This window comes from Petromyzon marinus, chromosome 17 (assembly GCF_048934315.1).
Source record: "Petromyzon marinus isolate PM22_M1 ecotype Great Lakes invasive population chromosome 17, UKy_Petmar_22M1.pri1.0, whole genome shotgun sequence".
NCBI classification, from domain to species: Eukaryota; Metazoa; Chordata; class Hyperoartia; order Petromyzontiformes; family Petromyzontidae; genus Petromyzon; species Petromyzon marinus.
In genome coordinates this window covers 14,239,625-14,263,526 of record NC_133683.1, presented here as the reverse complement: position 1 = coordinate 14,263,526, position 23,902 = coordinate 14,239,625, and the positions used below count along the sequence as shown (strand labels likewise).

The 23,902-nt window shown below is 48.5% G+C and overlaps 2 protein-coding genes across 6 annotated transcripts in view; both read left to right on the top strand.

The window, feature by feature from the left end:
• LOC116943308 (transmembrane protein 151B-like) overlaps positions 1-10,173 on the top strand; it is a 33,009-nt gene extending 22,836 nt beyond the window's left edge. The window contains exons 2-3 of one of the 2 annotated variants that reach the window (XM_032956058.2): positions 2,693-3,133; positions 5,928-10,173. In XM_032956058.2, the coding sequence (XP_032811949.1) occupies positions 2,693-3,133; positions 5,928-7,025 (1,539 nt within the window). In that variant the 3' untranslated portion in view covers positions 7,026-10,173. Of the gene's footprint in view, positions 1-2,689; positions 3,134-5,927 lie in introns of both variants that reach the window. The other variant, XM_032956057.2, reaches the window with a different exon arrangement.
• Positions 10,174-13,718: 3,545 nt separating this feature from the next.
• RPAP1 (RNA polymerase II associated protein 1) overlaps positions 13,719-23,902 on the top strand; it is a 32,622-nt gene continuing 22,438 nt past the window's right edge. For 2 of the 4 annotated variants that reach the window (XM_032956059.2, XM_032956062.2), the window contains exons 1-7: positions 13,719-13,848; positions 16,087-16,298; positions 17,090-17,265; positions 17,979-18,071; positions 19,040-19,196; positions 20,126-20,281; positions 21,602-21,943. In XM_032956059.2, the coding sequence (XP_032811950.2) occupies positions 16,115-16,298; positions 17,090-17,265; positions 17,979-18,071; positions 19,040-19,196; positions 20,126-20,281; positions 21,602-21,943 (1,108 nt within the window). In that variant the 5' untranslated portion in view covers positions 13,719-13,848; positions 16,087-16,114. Of the gene's footprint in view, positions 13,849-14,694; positions 14,841-16,086; positions 16,299-17,089; positions 17,266-17,978; positions 18,072-19,039; positions 19,197-20,125; positions 20,282-21,601; positions 21,944-23,902 lie in introns of all 4 variants that reach the window. The other 2 variants (XM_076067648.1, XM_076067647.1) reach the window with 2 other exon arrangements.

Below are 23,902 nucleotides of genomic sequence, written 5' to 3'. Positions count from 1 at the left end.
CCCCAAAATCAATCGCTGCCCGCCCGCCCGCCCACCCGCGGTGAGCGCAGGATCGACGTGCGTGGGGGAAGGAGGGGTTGCATTTTTTGTTGTTGTAGAAAATAATCTCTTGTCAATGCCACCACAGCGTGATCCAGTGAGAGAGAGAGAGAGAGGGGAAAAACCAAGAAACACAAAAAAAACGCGCTTCTGAGCGAAAGTGATTTTGAATCATTTATCAGTCCCTTCTGAGCTAAGGATGTGAGGATTAGCAGGGCTTAATTTCTCATGGGATATTTTCCGAGTCGCCGGTCGACTTGGGTAGCTACCCGAGCCCTAGCGACGTGTATACTGGATGTGGTGTACCGGGTGGGACTCTCAATCCGGAGGTCGCTTGTCCGTTCTCCCGGCGCGGCTGCTGAAACGACGGAGCAAGTTTCTTTAAATCCACCGTCTGTGTCCACGCAGCGGTGTGAATGGCTGCAGCACCGTGGGTTCTAATACGAGGCGAAGGGGCAGCCCTTCCTTTGCAACGATCGCTCCATTGTCCCTTGCTCAACTGGGTTCTGGACCCCGAGCTGCAGGGTGCGACGAGAGGTGAGGGACGTGGGGAAGGCCGAGAGGGTTGCAGTCGTCGACTCCCGGTGATGTGACGACGGCGTGGGGGGTGAGGGTCTCGGTGGCGATTGGGGTGAGGAGGCGCGGGCAGAGGGCGAGAGGTCGGGATCACTGAGCGCCACACAAGGGCTGCCCGTTCCACACCCGGTGGACTTGTGCGTGAACTCGCGTGTATAATTAAAGAGGGAAAAAACGGTAGAGAGTAAGGGGTCGTCCATAAATGACGTCACGCACCTGGGGGGGGGAGGGGTGGGGCGGGGGTTAGACAATTGTGACGATGTGTGACGAGGGGGGGGGGGTGTTGAGAAATGTGACGTCACATCAAAATGCGCAACTTTAAATAAATATAGACAACACGTTCTATTTATTTAATAGACTGTTTAATAAATGTTTTCTCCTACAACATCAAGAGTGCAGCGCCACATTAAATACGCACTACATTGACAATAGTATAAAGCGATTTGAAGCATGTTTTATTTTTTTTTGGGGGGGGGGGGGGGAGCAGAGCTTTGTGACATCATATATGAGTGGAGGTCTGACTTTTTGTGACGCCGTGTGACGAGGGGGGGGGGAGGTCAAAAATCGTCCAAAATCGCGTGATGTCATTTATGGACGGGCCCCTAACTTAAAATCTATCTTCTCTGTGGAATAATAAACACTTAAGTGTGTGGAGCTTTTCTGATCAGATAATTCGTTATTCACGCAAACAATGGACAATCGGGGTGCTTGTATTATTCATCATAAGTTAATTTTGGGCTTCTTATTACATCTTTGGTGTGGGATCTACGGTAATGTTATGGTGGAGCGAGTGGGATAAGCCTTCAGGGTGATGATACCAGAGAACAAACTAAAATCTGAGTCAACACCGAGCCCTGCGATGCTGCTGACAACCCCAGCTATGTGCGCGTACAAATAAACGCAATGTACAGTACCATTAAAGCGATGTTTAATTTATAAACATTTGAAAAGGCAAACATAAATATTTCAGTCAAGTCCCCCCTCTACCTTTAAAAACAACATTCTATATTTATCTCAAAAAAGTCAATGTATCCCGCATTTTTTTTCAACATGAGGCAGTGCTGATCTTACCGCTCAACCACCGTCATCATCAGCTACGCTCTATTTACTGCTGGATGAAGGCCTCCCCAGGCCACCACCAGCTCTCATAGTCCTGCGATGTCACGGATCACCAAGCAATTGCAAACCAGCTGATTTTTCTCGACAACCGGCAAAGCCCAGCCAAGGGTAACATTCTCCATTCCTACGACGGGAGCCAATATATCCATCGGACGAACACTTTTGCACAATTCTCTTTATCGCGTTCTTTTCACCCACACGAGAAGACTGCTCATCTGAAACGACCGAGGCGTTTTGCATGAAATATATTTAAAACAATCAGCCGGAAAGCTGCTTGCGGTCTTCAGACTCTATGAAGAGTAGCAGTTCTCAACCCGTGTCGTGGCTCCCCCTGGCTTGTCATGGGGAAGCGCAGCTGCGGAATGGATACCGTTCAGGGAAATTATTGAATGTCCATGGGGAACGTCAGCACCGAGGTGCGGTGACACATTACACGAAAAGACCACGTGAACCACGTGCCTTACTGACACCACGTGCCTTACTGACACCACGTGCATTACTGACGCCACGTGCCTTACTGACACCACGTGCCTTACTGACACCACGTGCCTTACTGACACCACGTGCATTACTGACGCCACCTGCCTTACTGGCACCACGTGCCTCACTGACACCACGTGCCTTACTGACACCACGTTGACTCGAGGCGCGGTCTCTCTCCTTGAGTTGTGGTTTTGGTATCCTGGGGTGGAGGGGCGGGGGGCGGTTGGGTGACCTCTGGTCTTGACTGGGAGGCCACCACACCGACAATATTGAGAAGCCCGTATTTCTCAGTCACTGCCCGGCTCAGGCTCAAATTGAGCCGGCTCAAAGCCATGCACTCAACTTAAGCCGGCTCTGAGCCATGGTGTCATGTGAGTGCCCGAGGCTGCGCATCAGAGAGATCGTGTCACATTGCCTCCTAACTCCGTGTTGCCCCCCCATCCCCGCAACCCCCTCCCCGGCGTCCGTGCAGCAGCGGCCTGTGCGGCAGTCCCTGAGCGAGGCGCTGTGCCGCGAGTCGCACTGGAAGAGCCTGGTTCTCTCCGTGCTCATGTACGGCTGCCTGGGCGCGCTCGCGTGGTGTCAGCTGACGCGCGTCACCGTCTTCACGTTCGACGGGCCGTTCCGCGCGGGCCGCCCGCTCGCCTACCAGCACAGCCCGTGCTCCAGCGGCTACGTGTACATCCCGCTCGCCTTCCTGCTCATGCTCTACGTGGTGTACCTAGTGGAGTGCTGGCACTGCTACGCGCGCGGCCAGACGCAGCAGCGCGCCGAGACGGGCGGCGTGTACGAGCGCGTCGAGCGCATGCAGGCGGCCACGCCGTGCATCTGGTGGAAGGCCATCAGCTACCACTACGTGCGCCGCACGCGCCAGGTCACGCGCTACCGCAACGGGGACGCCTACACCACCACGCAGGTCGGCGCGCGCGCACTCACTCGTGCAATCACTCGCTCACTCACTCGTGCAATCACTCACTCACACACTCACTCGTGCAATCACTCGCTCACTCACTCACTCGTGCAATCACTCGCTCACTCACTCGTGCAATCACTCACTCACACACTCACTCACTCACTCGTGCAATCACTCGCTCACTCACTCGTGCAATCACTCGCTCAATCACTGACTCGTGCAATCACTCACTCACTCACTCGTGCAATCACTCACTCACTCACTCGTGCAATCACTCACTCACTCACTCGTGCAATCACTCACTCACTCACTCGTGCAATCACTCACTCACTCACTCGTGCAATCACTCACTCACTCACTCGTGCAATCACTCACTCACTCACTCGTGCAATCACTCGCTCACTCACTCGTGCAATCACTCGCTCAATCACTCACTCACTCGTGCAATCACTCACTCACTCGTGCAATCACTCACTCACTCGTGCAATCACTCATTCACTCACTCGTGCAATCACTCACTCACTCGTGCAATCACTCACTCACTCACGCGTGCAATCACTCACTCACGCGTGCAATCACTCACTCGTGCAATCACTCGCTCACTCACTCGTGCAATCACTCACTCACACACTCACTCACTCGTGCATTCACTCGCTCACTCACTCGTGCAATCACTCGCTCAATCACTTACTCGTGCAATCACTCGCTCACTCACTCGTGCAATCACTCACTCACACACTCACTCACTCGTGCAATCACTCGCTCACTCACTCGTGCAATCACTCGCTCAATCACTCACTCGTGCAATCACTCACTCACTCACTCGTGCAATCACTCACTCACTCACTCGTGCAATCACTCGCTCACTCACTCGTGCAATCACTCGCTCAATCACTCACTCACTCGTGCAATCACTCACTCACTCGTGCAATCACTCACTCACTCACTCGTGCAATCACTCATTCACTCACTCGTGCAATCACTCACTCACTCACTCGTGCAATCACTCACTCACTCACGCGTGCAATCACTCACTCACTCACGCGTGCAATCACTCACTCGTGCAATCACTCACTCACTCACTCGTGCAATCACTCACTCACTCACTCGTGCAATCACTCACTCACTCACTCGTGCAATCACTCGCTCATTCACTCACTCACTCGTGCAATCACTCGCTCAATCACTCACTCGTGCAATCACTCACTCACTCGTGCAATCACTCACTCACTCGTGCAATCACTCACTCACTCGTGCAATCACTCGCTCAATCACTCACTCACTCGTGCAATCACTCACTCACTCACTCGTGCAATCACTCACTCACTCGTGCAATCACTCGCTCACTCACTCGTGCAATCACTCACTCACTCACTCGTGCAATCACTCACTCGTGCAATCACTCACTCACTCACTCGTGCAATCACTCACTCACTCACTCGTGCAATCACTCACTCGCTCACTCACTCGTGCAATCACTCACTCACTCACTCGTGCAATCACTCACTCACTCACTCGTGCAATCACTCACGCACTCACTCGTGCAATCACTCATTCACTCACTCACTCACTCGTGCAATCACTCACGCACTCACTCACTCGTGCAATCACTCACTCACTCGTGCAATCACTCACTCACTCACTCGTGCAATCACTCACTCACTCACTCGTGCAATCACTCACGCACTCACTCGTGCAATCACTCATTCACTCACTCACTCACTCGTGCAATCACTCACGCACTCACTCACTCGTGCAATCACTCACTCATTCACTCACTCGTGCAATCACTCACTCAATCACTCACTCGTGCAATCACTCACTCACTCACTCGTGCAATCACTCACTCACTCGTGCAATCGCTCACTCACACACTCATTCGTGCAATCACTCGCTCACTCACTCACTCGTGTAATCACTCACTCACTCACTCGCGCAATCACTCGCTCACTCACTCACTCGTGCAATCACTCACTCACGCACGCACGCGTGCACTCATGTAGCCACCGTCCGTGCGTTCTCACCATCATTTATTATCTCTGTCATGGTTTCCGTTCGTGAAGTCACCCAAAGAGGCACTAAAATAAATATTGGTGGGGGGGGGGGCGAATGCCCCCTTTTGCTCCCACATCCCCAAGTGTTTAGAGAGCACCAGCTGTCCGCACTCCAGAACGGTTTGACACTGCCGTCACAGAGCACATTTGAGATTTTTTAAAATTTATATAAGATTGTAAATTAATAATTATTCGATGCACAAAAAACATAATGATTACGTCTACTTTTAATTTTAGATGCACGTATTTCTGATCCAATTTACCCCTCCAAAATGTTCAGCTCGATGCGCCACTGAAACTTTGTGAAGATTTAACTAAAGGAAGCCTACATAAGGGACGAATTGAAACCAGTAACTTCAGATAAAATCTCTTATCTGGCATCAATGAGATACACACACACACCTTCCACATTGTGAAGAGTGTTTGACAGTCGGCTCTGCACTCTGCACTCGTATACATCATCTTGAGTCATCTCTTTCGCGAATCGCTGAGCCGGTGGATTAGCGTTTCCGAGTAAGAGCAGCACTAACACGAGCAACCAAGTACAAGTAACAACGAGCAGACTTGAAATCACTTTGCACTGTTGATTCATGCGAAATCAGATCTCCGCTTTAGATATACAATTGTTATTTACAATCGCTTAGCCATCGCCATCGTCGTCATGTGGTGGAAATCAATGGGTCCTCGTCGCTCAACGGACGCGTGGGTTCACGCGAGCGCGGCGCGTGTCTCTCCCTCCTCAGGTCTACTACGAGCGAGTCAACACGCGGGTGGCCGAGGCCGAGTTCGACTACGTGAACTGCGGCGTCAAGGACATCTCCAAGGGGCTGATGGAGCTGGAGCAGCACCCGGTGACCAAGCTGCGCTTCACCAAGTGCTTCAGCTTCGCCAACGTGGAGTCGGAGAACGCGTACCTCACGCAGCGCGCCCGCTTCTTCACCGAGAACGAGGGCCTCGACGACTACATGGAGGCGCGCGAGGGCATGCACCTCAAGAACGTCGAGTTCAAGGAGTGCGTCGTGGCCTTCTCCGACCCCGAGCGGCCGCCGTGGTACGTGTCGCGCCGCGTCTTCTGGCTGGCGGCCGTCGTGATGCTGTCGTGGCCGCTGCGCGTGCTCATCGAGTTCCGCACGGCGTACGTGCACTATCACGTGGAGAAGCTCTTCGGGCTGGACTACGTGCCCGGCGTGACGCCGTCCGACGAGCCGGCACCCTGCCGCCGCATCCCGCGCGTCAGCACCGTCGACAGCATCGAGCTGGAGTGGCGCATTCGCTCCAACCGTCAGCTGGTGCCCAGCTACTCCGAGGCGGTGCTCATGACCGTGGGGGCGGCGAGCGCGGCATGCGGCGCCGGCGGGGGCGCCGGTGGCAGCGCCGGCACCCTCGCTGGCAGCGGTTCGAGCTTCATCCGGCACTGCGAGCGGTGCCACCGTACGCGCAGCAGCCTCAGCATCTTCTCGCGCGGCGCGTCGCAGAGCAACGGCAACGGCAACACGGCGGCCACCAACACCACCACGTGCGGCTCGCGCTTCTCGCTGGCGGCCAGCCGCTTCTCGCTGGCGCGGCTCTACGGCTCGTGGCGCAACGGGCTGTGCGGCAGCGGCGGCCGGGTGGCGGACGCCAACGGCGACTGTAGCTGCGGCGGCGAGAACTCGCGCTGCGTGTCACGGCACCACATCGTGGCGCACGAGGAGCCGCCGCCCGCCTACTGCGACGCGCTCTACTTCCCCGTGCTCATCGTGCACCGCACCGAGGGCTGCGTCGGCTCTGAGCCGGCGTCCACGCAGACGCCCTCCCAATCCCTGCAGAGCCGCGGACACAGCATGGAGACGATTCTGTAGCGGGCGCCCAACCCCGGCGGGGCGGAGCCGTCGAGTGAGCGCGCGGGAGGCCGCGGCGCTGTGTTCCGCGGCCCGGAGGGGCCCAGGATGCGGAGACGGCGGACAGGGGACCCCATTGAATTCATTCATCGCACCGGGGCCGATGCCGCCCACGCCGAGGCACTGGCCTGAACCCCCTCTCCCGCTCGCCCACCAGAAGCCACCCATGCGATGGAGAGTTATCCGCTTGTAGCAGTTACGCCGCTATGCGGTGACGGCTATCCGACGATACAATAAGCAAGGCAGACTGTAAACAGCAAAATAGGACCAAATCTTACATGTATTGTAAATAGCGTGCTCAGATTTCGTACCGGGTCCATGACACACCGCAGCTTCACATTGCGATACAGAACACGCTCGCCTTTACATAGGGTGGTGCCTCTCTCTCGGCAGCAAGATGAACACGAGGTGCCGGAGCCTAATATTTATCTGTGAACCGAATGGACGTCGTGAATGACACACACACACACACACACAAAGATGTTTACTGGAGTTTTATGACGATGTGCTATATACTAGTTACAAAAAATAATTAACCGGGGTTTTTTTTACATTACTTTATAAAAAATGTATTATCACACACACCACGGTTTCAAATGAATTCCACTCGTGCGCTACATTGTACGCAGAGCCTGCTCGTGCAAACCGCTAAGATGAGCGAGGAACGGTGAGACGTTCACGACGTGGAAGAGTGCAACGCTGGAGTGGTGCATCATCAGTGGGGTCAGCGGAAGCGCTTTTGGGTATAATCTGAGGAGCATTTATCGAGCGATGGTATGTCACGTTTAGAATGATTGCTCCTAAAAGCATGATTACACGTCTTTGTACTCCTGATATCTATTGACGAATTCATCAGTAGCTTGAATTGAAAATATACTCACCAATTAACGAAGAGTAAAGAACAAGCTGTATGTTAAGACTTATGAGATATCGTTATATCAAGGCTCACATAAGTCAAAGTGCTTTTTCCTATATAATACATTCACAGCACATGAAAATTGATATTTATATGTCATTGACAACTTTGATTTAATGCATTTTTCCTTCACATATTTTGTAATACTGTGTCGACGTTTAATTTAAAATATCGTGTTTTTTTATTTTATAAGATCATTCAGTTTCACTGTCCTACGACGAAATTATACGGTACACATTTTTTTGAAAACCAAATTTAAGATGTGTAATATCATCACTTTTCCCCCTGAAATGTGACTATTTTGACACTCAACAAATTACAATTCCCAAATTCATACTTAAGAACCAGCAAGCGGTGTTTGGACGCATGCTGAGTTGCAGTTCAAATTATTCTGGACATCCGTGTGCAGACAAACGGCAAAAATAACTGCTCTGCTCTGCCGTTTGGCTGTTTTTCCATAAATAATTCATGCTTCGCGCGTGATTTATGTTGTCATAGTAAGCTTTCTATAGTGAGAAACGGGCACATCGGGACATACGTTTAACTGTTAACGCGTCGCCGTCAATCGGTATGTATCACGTGACACATGGCCTTTTGGAAGTCAGGAGTGCCTCGTCATGGAATAATGCTTTGGGAAGTAGGAGTGGGGATCGGAAGAGCGGATATTAACATAGCATCATCCGGGAATTTTGTGAAATTCAATAAGTGATTTAAAATTGGAAACACATTATGAAGGTGATGTATATCGGGGTCAATATGTGTACAATGGGTCAATGTATTGAGCTAAATGAACAATTATAGATAGTTAAAGGCATGGTACAAGCAAAAGGAGTATAAATATAGTGGCAGACGTCCAAGCAGGTTACTGCTAACCGCACCTCTGCAAAGTGGCACAGGAAACAAGGCGATGCATTCTTAGCGATGACGGCACGCGCACAATTTATTGCGTTAAAACGAGGAAAGTACCCAAGGTAACTGATGTTTATTCTATTACATAGAAACACAAATGTGTCGTCTTTAAGCGTGTGTGTGTGTGTGTGTTACGTAAAGCGAAAGAACAATTCCGCCTTAGCTAGTGACCTATGTTGTTATTTAGTTGCTGGCAAGTTAATGTGAATTCGGTAAAAAAAGTGTGAAAAACCCACAGTACTTGGTTTTTTGATGAACTGTGACGTTTTTGGGTCTGCTACTCAAGTTTATCAAAAGTGCATGCAATCAGGACTCCAAGTCAGTCGATGGCAAATTCCAGGCCAAGGTTTTGCGAGGCACCTGTATGTAAATGTCGTTTGTTTGACCAGACGATGGTCCGTTGAGTTGGATTCCACTATCATTAACTTAACACAACCATTCCAAAGCTCTGTAGGCACAGAGCGACAAAATGTTGAAGAGGGGATTAAACACTGTCTTTAGATGTTGTGTTTATTATGTTTGTGTGTGAAATTAACTGCACATGAGTGACACTGTATTTTTTATTATGCTTGTTTACCCAGCGAAGCCTCACTGAATCCTTTTTCAGGAGTGTCCTGCCGAGTTTTCATAGTAGGCGGCGATGCTGCTGCTGTGTAATTCCAATTGAGTAATTTGCAGGTAATTTTTTAGCATTGGGATGTTTTGGCCAATAACCGTTACATTGTGTGATAATTTTATCTATGGGAAAAAAAAACGGAGAACCCAGAGGAAATCCATGCAGAACGGTCGGAGAATATACAAACTCCTTGCAGAAGGGCACCCACGTTGGGAGTCGAACCCAGGCTCTGCTTGCTGTGATGCACAAGTGTTACCATCGCGCCACCGTAACTTGAGATAGTTCAGCCGATGTAGTGTTGCTGCGTGGTGTAACAAACTGCAGACTCCGGTATTTCCAGCCACGTGGCTTTCATCCAAAAATCTCATCCGAGGACGCAATTTTGTGCTGAGCCGTGGCTGTTTGTGTACCTCTCTCTCAGCACCAGGATGCACTTTAACGTATGATACGTCTGTTAGTATAATTGAGACCGCTCAATGCACACTATGTATCTGTAGTTAATTTATCGTTTGGCAGCTGTGGAGATGCATGTATCACTCACATCTCAGGACACTGGTATCCACAATTCACAGTCCAACTTAATGTCAAATGCGATCATGTACGTAAAAGGTGTAAAGTCATTTAATTTTGAATATTACTGATATGGGCAATAAAAACAAATCAAAGTATTCGGTTGTCAGTCTATTATTTTTTTGCTTATGTAGTTTGTCATCTAAAATGTAGATTATGGTGAAAAAAAAGTGTGTTACAAATCTGAATTGTATTTATCTGTTGCAGCTCTCATTGTAGGTGTGTGAATTCAAGATGGATATGCCCTCTCTCCCTGTGTCCTGCCATCGCATATGAACCAGTGGCGTGCCTGTTCAGTGTGCAGGCGGTGCAACTGCAGTGGGGCCGGTGGGTCTGAGGGTCCCAGTTAGCGGGCAATGAAGAGGGGTCATATATTGGACAAGGAGAGGGGGGATGCATCAACATTCTCGTACCACACTCCTCCACCACTGCTGTGAATGACCTCACCGAGCTACGGGGGTTGTAAACAATCCTCGTTTGCCAGTTCATATTTAAAACGCGTGCACTCCAGCAACCGCCAACGCGTTATTTAGTGTCATAATTCTATAACAAGATGAGATTCATAATTACACGAGACTAATGCCAAGCAATTACCACAGAGGGTTCTGCATTGGCAAGGAAGCTGAAGCACCCAGAGAAGACCGGTGTATGGATACGAGAGGGTGCCACTCATCATCACTGCCATCTCCTGGCCACCTTGTACCCCAGTCGTACAGCACTTGGCAAGCCGTGGTGGCGGTCACCCATCCAAGGATTAATCAGCTACAAAGCTGCTTAGCTTCTGAGAACTAACGAAGACAGGGGGCGTTCAGTGTATTGTATACACAACGAGCTTAACTATCCGGCTTCGCCCGGGACTTGGATTCACCACGCCCGGCCGCCTTTGTCCCCCCAGTGGCGATGTTCACACAGCAGAGCAGTTACTCGTTTGATGCTGAGTCGACCTAGGGGAGGCCCAGGACCGGTAAAAATAATCGTCACCGGTGGTGGCCATGAGCGGGAATCGAACTGGGGTCGCCGGGTTCGTAGCGCAGCGCGCTAACCACTACACGACAATGCGTTACGCTTCCACATGCGCGGGTCACGTGACATATTTGACGTCACAGCTCACTTGTGCAAAAAATATATGCATTATTGAGCTCCCCCCCCCAAAAAAAGTATATTTTTTATAATGTTTGCATGGTGTACAGTCTGGAAAGTACCCACATGGCAAATTTCAAGTTTGTTGCATGTCGGTAATTACGCTAGACATTTTGAACAGACACACATAATCACAACTTTGCCTTTTACATATATGGATAAAAACAGTATTGGTCCAGTCGCTCACTCATCGACAGTCAATCGCCTCCTTGGGGGCCGTCCATAAATGACGTCACGCGATTTTGGACGATTTTTGACCCCTCGTTACACGGCGTCACAAAAATTCAGACCCCCCCCCCGCCCCTCAAATATGACGTCACAAAGCTCTGCCCCCCCAAAAACCACATTTCCATTTTGAAAATAAAACATGCTTCAAATCTCTTTAAACTATTGTCATTCTAGTGCGTTTTTAATGTGCCGCTGCACTCTGACGTTGTAGGAGAAAACATTTATAAAAAAAAGTCTATTTAATGAAGTAGAACGTGTTGCCTATATTTATTGAAAGTTGCGCATTTTGATGTGACGTCACATTTCTTAAACCCCAACCCCCCCCCCACCCCCCAGGTGCGTGACGTCATTTATGGACGGCCCCTTTGGCCATACTTCACCACTTTGGTCGATTCGCGTCTGAAAGGACGGAGCGATTAAAGCAGCTCGGGTGCAGGTTCCGGGCGGATTGTTGCATCGCATAACCGTGGCAGGTGGGGAGACCTTCATCCAACTGTGGATTGAGCACGGCTGCTGCTGATGATGACTTTGCCTGGTCATCACACTGGCATTGTCTCCGCACACACAACATCACAAACGCGGAGTGTTCGTCCACCAGCCTATTGGCTTTCCAGACCCAACATTTTGCGTGCGCGAGGAAACATAACGAATGCTGCTTATATTTTATATTCTGCGTACGGTGCTCCACAGCAGCGCATAAACGAGTGTGCATAGAGAGTCGTACAATAGTGCAACTTAAACATCATAATGGGGTTGTTCCCCTTTTTTCTGGCAACAAAATTGAAACCTTTTTTTACAAGGATTAATGTCTGCGTTAACCACAATACTTGCAGTCAAAATTGCAAACAAAAAACATACTATGATAACATATGGATTCACGATAATATATGCATTGTCCTTGAAACTGATTGGTCAACAACCAGAGACAGCTTTCTTTAGAGCCTCGTCTCAATTATTATATTTTCGTACTGGCAAAAGGAGGTCTAATGATGTAGATGTTTAACCCCGAGCCCTCATTACTTTGATAGTGGCATTGTCTTTGAGCTGTGTGACGCCTTTTAGCGTCATCTGGTCGAGCACCAATTGAGACGAGGCTCAGAGGCTCAAAAGAAAGCCGTCTCTGGTGTGGACCAATCAGTTTCAAGGACAATGCATCATATTATCAGTGTGTTTATTGTTGGCATTTTGACTGCAAGTATTGTGGTTAATGCAGACATGAATCCTCGTAAAAAAAAGGTTTAAGTTTTGTTGCCAGAAAAAATGGGGAACAACCCTATTATTATATTTTGGTACTGGCAAAAGGAGGTCTAATGATGTAGAAACTTAAACACCGTTTACAATTTTACATGGAGCGAGCGTGCCAACATGATCTGACAGTCGGCAAGCATTTAGGTTAACAAGCCAGACTGCCGCCGCTTTGCGAACACATCGTCTTAGTGATGCTGCTGTTAGCAAGTGGCGCAGAGGCCCACGGGTGACAACAATGACTCGGCGTTCGCGTATCAACAACGAGTAAAGTGAGGAGGTGATTCTCACGGCTCCTGAGCAAAGTGAGGAGGTGATTCTCACGGCTCGCGAGCAAAGTGAGGAGGAGATTCTCACGGCTCCTGAGCAAAGTGAGGAGGTGATTCTCACGGCTCCTGAGCAAAGTGAGGAGGTGATTCTCACGGCTCCTGAGCAAAGTGAGGAGGAGATTCTCACGGCTCCTGAGCAAAGTGAGGAGGTGATTCTCACGGCTCCTGAGCAAAGTGAGGAGGAGATTCTCACGGCTCCTGAGCAAAGTGAGGAGGTGATTCTCACGGCTCCTGAGCAAAGTGAGGAGGAGATTCTCACGGCTCGCGAGCAAAGTGAGGAGATTCTCACGGCTCCTGAGCAAAGTGAGGAGGTGATTCTCACGGCTCGCGAGCAAAGTAAGGAGGAGATTCTCACGGCTCCTGAGCAAAGTGAGGAGGTGATTCTCACGGCTCGCGAGCAAAGTGAGGAGGAGATTCTCACGGCTCCTGAGCAAAGTGAGGAGGTGATTCTCACGGCTCTTGAGCAAAGTGAGGAGATTCTCACGGCTCCTGAGCAAAGTGAGGAGGAGATTCTCACGGCTCGCGAGCAAAGTGAGGAGGTGATTCTCACGGCTCCTGACCAAAGTGAGGAGGTGATTCTCACGGCTCGCGACCAAAGCGAGGAGGTGATTCTCACGGCTATCCACGCGCAGCACTCCGGGTTGTCAACATTCGGAATCGATTCCCTTAAGTGCGCGCTTAGATTCCGCTTCGGCGATATGCACGAAATCGAATCGTTACCAAGTCTCGGGAGGAATCGCGCGCACGAGCTGAATTCAACATTGACGGCTGCTGCTGATGATGATGCTGCTGGTGGCTCTATGTTGGAATCTGGGAGTCTACTAATTCCAGGTGATAGTTTGCGATGTCCTATTATCGCCATCGTTATCCGACCACCTTTACGAGGCGTACAGCCGCGTCCATTCGTATACGCTAAGCGGCGGGGTTGTGGTACAGTGAGCCACGCGTGCCGCGGTGCCGTTGAACGCAAAGCCTGCGGCCTGCGTGCGATGCTTCGCACTGTGAGGAGGTTGCAGGCGATAGCCCTCACAATTTCGATTTAAAGCTTTCGTGACTGCAAGGATTCATCTTCTTTGGTTCTTTCGGTAAAGTCACCACGTAGAATGAGAATAACATAATAAATTGATAAAATAACACAATAATATTCTCACGACGTTTCGGCCACAACACAAGCGGCCTTCATCATGTGAAGGGGACGAGACAGTTCGCTCCAGCGCTGTCCTCCAGACAGTCTCGTCCCCTTCACCTGATGAAGGCCGCTTGTGTTGTGGCCGAAACGTCGTGAGAATATTATTGTGTTATTTTACTTTATCAATTTATTATTTTATTCTCATTCTACCTGGTGGTGACTTTACCGAAAGAACCAAAGAAGCCCTCACAAAGTATTCACCACTGTAAAGACAGCGGCTGTAATTAAAAGCGGCTTTTGTCAATTCCGCCCGCTGATTGACCGCGCGGTCCCGTTGCGCGACCACGCTGTGGGGAAACTGATTAAGCGCGCAGTTGGATTCCAGGCCGCGGATAACATCAGCAGTGAGTGATGTCTGAGCCGGGTCTTTGGGATTCCGTTCCCCACTTCGCCAAAACCACACGACGTTGGGGAAGGCGTTTTCACGCGGCGTGATGGCAAAGACACGCACAGGAATACGTTCGCAACCTGCTCGCTGTACTTTACAGTTGCTGCCCACATCCCCAGCCACGGCCGCGTTTTGGGAGTTTCCAAAGTGCTGGGGCCACAACTTTGCGTTCCTGCTACACCTTGCAGTGTTCACCAACGGGGGGCTGATCACCAAGTACGAGGTAGGGGGCCATCCATTTAGCAGGTACGCAAAAATCTGTCAAAACTTGACCCCCGATATTTAATCCACGCAGAAACGATCAAGGATTAATAATATTAACGTGTTTTAGCAAACAGTTCACCGCCGGACTAACTAATTTGCTAATTTGAAGGCCAATGTAAACAAATTACTATCGAGGCTTCACCCCCCCCCCCGTTTCCAATGCGTACATTGTCAGTAGACCCCCCCCCCTTACGCAAGCGAACGCATTTGGGTTAACCCCCCCTCCATGCGTACGTACTAAATGGATGGCCCCCTAGAAATGGGGGTGGAATTCTGTGTGCTGATGTTATCCGCGAGGTGTCCTGCTCCACGCCTTGTTTAATATCTCTACACCTGTCTGCCTGTGTCTCTCTGCGTCTCTTTTTCTCCGTGCGTGCCTGTTTATATGTGTCTTACTCTGTGCTTGTCTCTCCGTGTCTCTGTCTCTCGCTGCGTCTCTTACTGCGTTTCCTCTTAACACAGCGGTCCCAAACCTTTTTGGCACCAGGGACCGGTTTCGTGAAGACAATTTTTTTCACGGACCGGGCTGGGGGTTCATCATTGGGTTTACCACCTTTTCAAAGAAGCTCTCTAGCGACGTTTTTTTTTTACTCATTTTGGCTACTAGGGGTTAGAGCTTGTGGGCTTACCAACAATGTGACTGAGACAAGTGCGCGGTGCGGGAAAGTGGCGCGGACGGAAGTGGTAAATAATAAAATAATGGGCGGGCCACGTGCGGACTCACCGCCCTCACCTCCTGCTGTGCAGCCCGGTTCCTAACAGGTCACGGACCGGTACCGGTTCGCGGTCTGGGGGTTTGGGGACCCCTGCTCTAACACATCCACGCCGAGGCAGGGTAGGCCTCTCAGTACGAGTGGGTTTCCTCTATTTGCCATGCTGAACCGGAATCAAGCCATGATAAATTGACCTCACCAGACGTATGAACCTAGATTGGGGCCAAGCAGGGCCAGGTGCATTTCTCGGGAAATTTTATCTCAGTACACTGAAGACAAAGTTACTGCCATCATCCACATGCGTCTCGAGTCGTGCATCGCATATGATGGCAGTGGTATGGCTCTGCTTCTGCAGTGGAAAAGCATCCCGGCACTTCCTGAGCCGCGCTGGGCTGGCTCGGCACGGCCCCGGCATGACTCGGTCGTGTTGTGTCAAAGAGATATCTGTCTCTCAGCAATCCATACGAATGGCAGTGGAGTTGTCTCATGGCAAATCTCGTGCTGCTCGCCAACAGGCCGCGCGAGGCGGGCAAGCCAGCAAGGATGCTCGCCCGGCCGAAGCCCGGGGAGTCGGAGGAGGACCTGCTGCGCTTCCAGCGCGAGTTCCTGGCAGCGGGTGCTACGCCGGCTGTGTCAGTGCTCAAGCGTGCCGACAAGCGCAAGGGCGGCGAGGCCGGAGGTGCCGGGTCCCAGGGAGCCGCGGGCCGTGACGTCGTCTCTCCGCAGGGTAAAGCATAAGTAATTTATTTGCTCATTCAGGTTCGTCATTTGTCCGGGAGAGTCTGACCGAGTCTCAAAGCTCTTTCAGGAGGGTCCTTCATTGGGATGATTGGCCAATTCTATTTTTATGTGGGAGGAAATCGGAGAGCCTGGAGAGACTGGAAGTTTCCACCATGCTAACACACCTAGCAAATAACGATGCTTGGAAAGGATACCCGTAAATAAATGCATTAAAGTGGAAATATTAACAAAAAACTAAATAAATCCATTCAGCGTAAATTATATGTAAATCAATGTAAAGTTACTATTATTTTAAGTATTTTCAGTATGCTAGATATTGCCTATAACTGGAAAAGGCTCTCCCCCCAATAAGTCTGACTTTGTGAGGTTTTTTTGGTCAAATATTTGTTCATGTTTTATCAAAAATGTTTTATAATTAGCTTGTTTACTCAGGAAAGCCTCACTTAGTCTTTCTAAGGAGGGCCCTGCCAAGTTTTCACATTAATGAATGTTGCTTTGTGTGAACTCCAAATTGAGTAATTTTCAGGTACATTTTTCTATATTGGGATGTTTGACCAATAGCAGTAACATTTAATGTGTGTTTTTAGCAATGGGAGGAAACTGTGGAACTCAGAAAATCAATGCAGCACAGGGGCAAGGCATACAAATTCTACACAAAAAGGCAATTGAGTAAGGAATGGAACTCAGTCCTATTTTGCTGTGAGACACGAGTGTTACCACTGTGCCACCCTGGCACTCAAATGTGAGAGCCAGTGTCAATTTAACTTGCTTCGGTAGCACTACCGGAGATGGCGCCACAACTCGACTCGGTGCCGGTGAAGAAGTCGCGGTTCCGTGTGGAGATGTCCGAGCGAGCCGCTGCCATGGACACGGACGAGGGCCCGGAGGGAGATGCGGAGGCGCGGATGAACCGGCGTGACACGCACATCACTGCCGTACTCTCGCACATTGTGGTACGTCGCCCGCTCAGCGTGTCACCCAGTGGCAGCCGCTACTGCTGTGCATGTCCTCCACAAACATGCTTGGCAGCTATTACACGTGCACCTCTACAGCTCTTTTGTTAATCCCCTGCTGGATGATTGCCTCCGCACGTCGTGCTGATATTGAGGGTCATTTGACGATACTTGGTGAAAACGCGCAATAAAGGTATACGAAGTACAATACAACATTGGATTATGCTGTGCTGCCCAATGCTACGTAGGCCCGGAAGCCCACTGACAATCTGTGTGCATGGTGGTGTCCCATCCAGGTGCTATCCAGGCTGTTAATCCTGTTTAGCTTCCGAGACCTGATGAGATCCGGCGGATTCTTGTTTACTTAGTCATAGTAGCAGTTTTTGTAACGTGATTATTTTCTTCTGCAATGGATTACTCCTTAAATTATATATCTATTACGATTTCCTCTAATCGAAGCCAAGTTAAAACCAAAGGTTTTTTTTCTCGTACTAATTTATTCCAGCAGCCTGTAAAGTACGTTCATTTGAACTGTATTCAGATGTGCATTCATATCTTGAAACGCCGTATGTCTCTGAACATAACAGCGACTTGAAAAATGTATCAAATGGACAGTGCTTTGCCCTGCACTTGCTTGGCGTTATTTTATTGCGTGTTGAGTGCAAGAATCGGTCTCAGCCATCGTGTCTGATTTGATTTGTAATTTCCTGAAGGAGTGGGACACGAGTCGCATTCCGATAAATGCGCCACAGATACCCGACGGTCCGTTTCCCAAGGCGTTGCATCGCTCGGAGATACCCACCAAGGTATTGCACACAAGCTGCATCTCGTATGCAATTCAAAAATTACGTTGAATGTGGGTTGGAGAGTGGCACAGTGGTAACACGTGTGCCTCGCAGCGAAAATGGAAAAAGGAGAAGGCTTTGATTCTCAACTTGGGCATATTTCTACGTGGACTTTTTATATTCTCCCACAATTCTGCATGGGTTTCCTCCCAGTTCTCCCATTTCCATAAATATATTTAAAAAAATGTTTTTATTTGCTATTGGCCATGTGCTGCCTAAAGAAACATGTTTATACATGTATGTTATAAACAATTACAAGTTTTACAATAGAAACTATTGAGCATAACGCATGTTTGATCAAACACCACTTTTGACAAGCTAGTTGCACATGTATGGTTATGTCTTTCAGGCATACGCAAATATATTACTGTTACATATAACTAATTTTGTAACCACACAGATAAATACTCGCCACTTGAGACTTGATTCTACATTTATGCATCGTGTTCCAAAAATTAGTTCCATACTTTGGCAGCTTTTCTTTCACACATGATGGTTCCTACATGTGGAGCAATATCGTGTCTGCATTACTTATAGAAAATGTTACTTCCCATTCTTCTTTCAAACGACTGTCATACTCTTTACTTAGAATTAGAGTAATTGTTTTTCAAAAGGGTTTTAAATGTACTACTTTGTGGTGTCACATAATCACTCAGAGTCGCAGAGAAAACCATAGAAATATAGAAACCCACAAACTCGCATATAGTTCACATTGGTTATCTACCATGTGTTCAGTTTCCACAATTTCATTTTGGGCTTTCTTGAAATTTACCCTCGTGATGCTCGTGGGCGTATCTTCCGTGAGACGTGCGGATTCGATTTAATGTGGACCTCTTAATAGAGGACATGAATGAATGTATTCCAATTATTGTGACACTGCCTTATCTTCCCATTGATGCTTTGTTGTAAACCTTGAAATGCGTTTCTAGCCCACAGGTCTTCCAGGAAAGCGGAGCTTGTTTGCTCAGCAGTATGCAGCCAAAAAGGGCACCTCCACTTCCAAATCTGCACAAAGCTGTACTGCGCCTCCACGCCCTGACACCACCGCTGCTGCTGAGCAGTCAAAGATAATGAGCACTATAGCAGGTAAAAGTATAATGGACATGGGTGTATGAAGTAACTGGGGTGACCTTTAAAGGTCTCGTGCAATGGTACAAGATATATTGTTGCTAAGGATGTCCATGGGATGTGTCACTGAATATTATAATTGCTATGAACAGGCTTACAAGGAGCCGCTTATAGACCTGGACAGATGGCAGAGTAGGGTCTTACAGCTCCACCACTTAATTGGGAAACACAACCCAATTGTCGGCCCTACTTGGAAAACTTGGCAGGACGCTCCTGAAAAAGAGTCTTGAGACTCAGTGAAGCTTTCTTGGGTAAGCGAGCAGACTAATAATGAGCACTGTATGAAAATTATATGCATATGTTAGGCCAATGTTGCATTTAGGATAATTGAGCGAACAGAACTATTCGCAAAACAATAAGGAGCAATAGTCATAAGATGGCAAGAAAAATAATAATTTCCATCATAACCGTGTTTTGTGGCAAATCACTGGGGGAGAAATGTTTCTAGCTTTGTGCCCCAGGTCACGGGTTAAATTGTGACCTACCACTTTAACCTCTACCATTGTGGGCTGCCACGGTGCTCAAGCTGGCGCTGCTGACATCTTGTGTTTGAATAATGGCAGCCGCCGCTGAGTCAGCCGCTTTCTCAAGTGCAGTGCATTGATGGTCTCAGCCTGATTTCCAGTGACGGTATGAAAATTACATGTCATTATATTTAGTTTTATGCAAAATTCTAGCTTAGAATTAACTATGGGCCTCACAAAGGATTGCACTGCTCGGTGAGAGTTCCAAATGTATTGTTAGTATTATGACATGACCCTGATACCACAATCAGGGTCAGATTTGGGGGGAAAAAAATAAATCACATTCATATCGTGTCACGGGTCACACGTGGAACTGTTACTCATGTGTGTTTAACCGTCGTGCCGCTGGTCACGTGCTGTCAGGAGGTGGTGGCCGTGGGCTGGTGACAGGGACGGGCCTGGCCGTGGGCTGTGCAGAGGCCGAGGCGGAGAAGATCCACAAGGAGAACGTGGAGCGGCTCAAGGCCATGTCGCGCGAGGAGATCGCCGAGGAACGCAGCAGGCTGCTGGCTCAGATAGGTGGCCTTCCTGCTCGTTATTCTCGCACACCGTGCACTCTGGAATACTTACTAAGCCCAACACTGAATGTGCGTGTACAGCTCTATTGTCACTTTACTGCTGGATGAAGGCCTCTCCATACCAAGTATTCTATGGCGGTTATTTGACTGTTCTCCAACGCGCTGGCCAGTGTGGGTTGGTGAACGTAACATATTCACGAAGTTGGTTTCTCTATTACAGTGCTAGCTGGTGCAAGATATGAACGTGAGAAAAACTTGGGTGTGATTTATAAAGAGAGATTTGCGCTCAGTAAAAAAATGCTCAAAATAAATTTTTTGTGGTATGTACATTTTTCAAGTTCAAAGGATGATACGGTTGATATTTTTCTTGTGACCACATTGGTGTAGGGTAGATGCCCTTCACAAGTAGCTAAGAGAGCAGAAAAGGAAAGCTGAACTTCACAACAAACCGTCAAAACTCCAACCTCTGCTACATTTTGGGAAACGACATGGGTGAATGGGAAAATCCACTTTTTGAACATGGGTCACTCTCGGTATGAAGCCACATCACCTTTCAGGTTAACGCCAAAGGTCAAATCCAGCCCCAAATCAGGCGTTCTCACGAACAAAAACAATTCCACCGAGCGTAAGTAAAATTTTGCATTTGCAGTGAAGTCTCCTCCCTTAACAATAAGCCATACATTGCAGTACATTGTGGATTTATACAGCCTCTACAATCGGTCACACATCTGGATGCTGGACAGAAACAGTGGGTATTTATATGGTTTTGTAGATAGAAGCAACTGGTAATAGGCAAGGGGAAGACAAAGGTCTTGAGGTTGGACTTGAACAGGAGCAGGGAGTCAGCAACACGGGTGTCAGGGGGAAGGGAGTTCCAGATGATGGGGGCACCATATGATATAGAGTGATCTCCCATTGAGCAAAGGTTGAATGGGGTTATTGATAGAAAGCTTTGGTTGCTGGAGCAGAGTGTGTGTGGAGGGGAGTAGCATGAGATGAGGAGAGTGGTAAGCAAGGTCGAGTCTAATGGAGGATATTGAATGGCGGTGATCTTGAAATTGATCTGGTGTTAGATTGGGAGCCAGTGGAGGGATGGAAGTATTGTGATGATCTGGTCTCTTTTACATATACTGGTGAAAAGTCTGGCGTGCCATCTTGGATAATAAAAAAAAGATTGTTAAGCATTACTTATTTGAAAAAGATGTCATTGCCTGCAAACATTTAATTAATAATAATGCGCCCTTAAAACATAACCGTCCCAATTAACGGTTTTCCTTATTTTTCTTCCATAAAACCTGTGCCATGGTCCAACATCTCGCAGATCCCAAACTGGTCGCGTTTCTGAGATCAAAGAAGTGCGGAAGCAGCGACGCGGACACAGAGCAACATCTCAACGCCGGATTGGGCCAGCCGGCCGTGGGAATCTCTCCTCGGGGTGCTGATGTCATGATCAAGGATGACGCTTCAGCTCGAAGAGACTCGACGGGGAGGCACCAAGCCAAGAGAGTGCGGTTTGTCGAGCCGGGGGACAATGTGAAGGCTGCCCGGATGCAGGTAGCGCCCGCTGACACAATCACCGAGAAGGGCACGGGGGAGTCCAGTGAGAGCCTTGTGACCGACAGCGACATGGACACTGAAGAAGAGGATAAAACATCAACATTAGGTATTTTTTTTAATTGTTGTCTTTTATAAAACAAAAGCGTGTTGCTAATGCAAAATTGGTGGTAATGTGTCACATGCAATTGAACATTTTGTGGGCTAATGTATGTATGTATGTTGAAATCCTTTCGCACCGTACGTAGCCAACTGTGCTAATCCACGCTGCCACTGCTAATGTAGTGGTAAGGTGGCTCAGGGATAGAGCGAGCGGTTCACAGTCGGAAGGTTGTGAGTTCAAATCCTAGTTGGGGGTTGGCTCAGCCCTTTATCTCTCCAGGGTCGATAAAATATTTGCCACTTTAAAAAGTCACTTTGTCCTACTGATGGGCTTGCCCTCGTCACAGGAATATGGAATTTTACCACTGACTCAGGCTGTAAAAAGGAGATGAAGCACTACCTCAATCCTCAGAGCAGAAAATGACTGACTTTTTCAATGTAACTTGACACCATGATGCATTGAAATAGACTGGAATGGCATCCACTTTGAGGTGCGTCCTTTGATGTGGCATGTTTTATGTAACTCTCCTTTGAAGTTATCCTGAAGTGTAAATATGACATTTCCAGGTACATTTTTGTATTATTAGTGTGGGTATTAGTACATGCATATGACAAAAATCACCTGGATTTTTCCCGGTCTCGTCAGATCTTTGAAGCTAAGCAGGCTTTGAGTCTGGATAATGTTTTTAAATGGGCCACCACCCTGCATAAAACAGTCATAGGCTTCTGCGAGGCCACGTTGTGGGCAGAGGGCATTTTGGCAAATATATTGTTGTACCGTACTATATTCCCCATCGTCTATGCTCCTGTGCTTTCACCAACCCGCACTGACTAGCATGGTAAACTATGGTAAAATAACCCTCCATGACCCACAGGGCATGGTGTAGCCCTCATCAAGCAAAGGATTTAAAGAAGGGGTGTATGTGAATGTTTACCAGCACGTAGCAATCTCCATTGTCATCATTTATTAAAAAACTTAATCTTCAACAAGTGCCAAGGAGGTGAGGTTGCTAGTATTAATGTACAGGGATAATACACAATGCTCAGCTTCATGCTGAGCTGTTTTTTTAAGCTTGGATCTGTGATATTTTCGATGCTGCTCGCTTTCGGATGAGTTGTGCACACGTGATGGCACGTTGTTGTCCCTGGAGGACACAGTGCACTCAGGCGCTGGTATTGGAAGGCAACTGAGTGGAGAGATATGTGGTCGATTGCCACCCGGCATTGTAATCCATTCAGTCGGCACTGGATATTTGGTACCACGGAAGCAATGGTGGCTCTCTACAGCCACATTTCGAGCCCATGCAATACAAAGACAGTACAGTACTAAGCATGGGAAGTATACATTTACTTGTTTCATTGATATTGCAAAGCAAGCGATTCTATTTAGCAACGGTATTTTCCATTAGCTGTGGTTGTGTGCTGTAATTTACACTTCGGTGGACACACAGAATGTGTTGTCAATGTTGGAGGCTATTTTTAGGTTAAAACATTCTCCCCATCATATTTCGAGGCATTTGGGAATACATTTGTCACTGACGTTAATGCAATTGCGCTAAAATAAACTTGGCCTTAATCCCTGTTGTTAATTAGCGTTTGGCTGATAAGTCACAGCTCAGCAGAAACGTAATGTTTGCGTATTATATTTGGGCATTTGCGTCATTAATATGCATTTGTATACAGTACGTTAGAAATATGTGCCCTTTGTCAATCCATTGCTGGATGAATGCCTCCAAATGCAGTGACTATCAAGGTGGTTGTTTGACCGTACTTCACGCTGGCCAGTCCGGGTTTGCAAAGGGGGTACACAAGACTGATTCGATGATCACTAACCACTAATGTTAGCAATGGACGGGACTCAAGCTCATGTGGCCCAGTTCGTAGTCCAGTGCACTCGCCGCTGTTCTAGTGCTCTGAAAAGTGCAGGCCATGGAATGCACTGCAGCCTCGCTAAGTGGCACAGCCT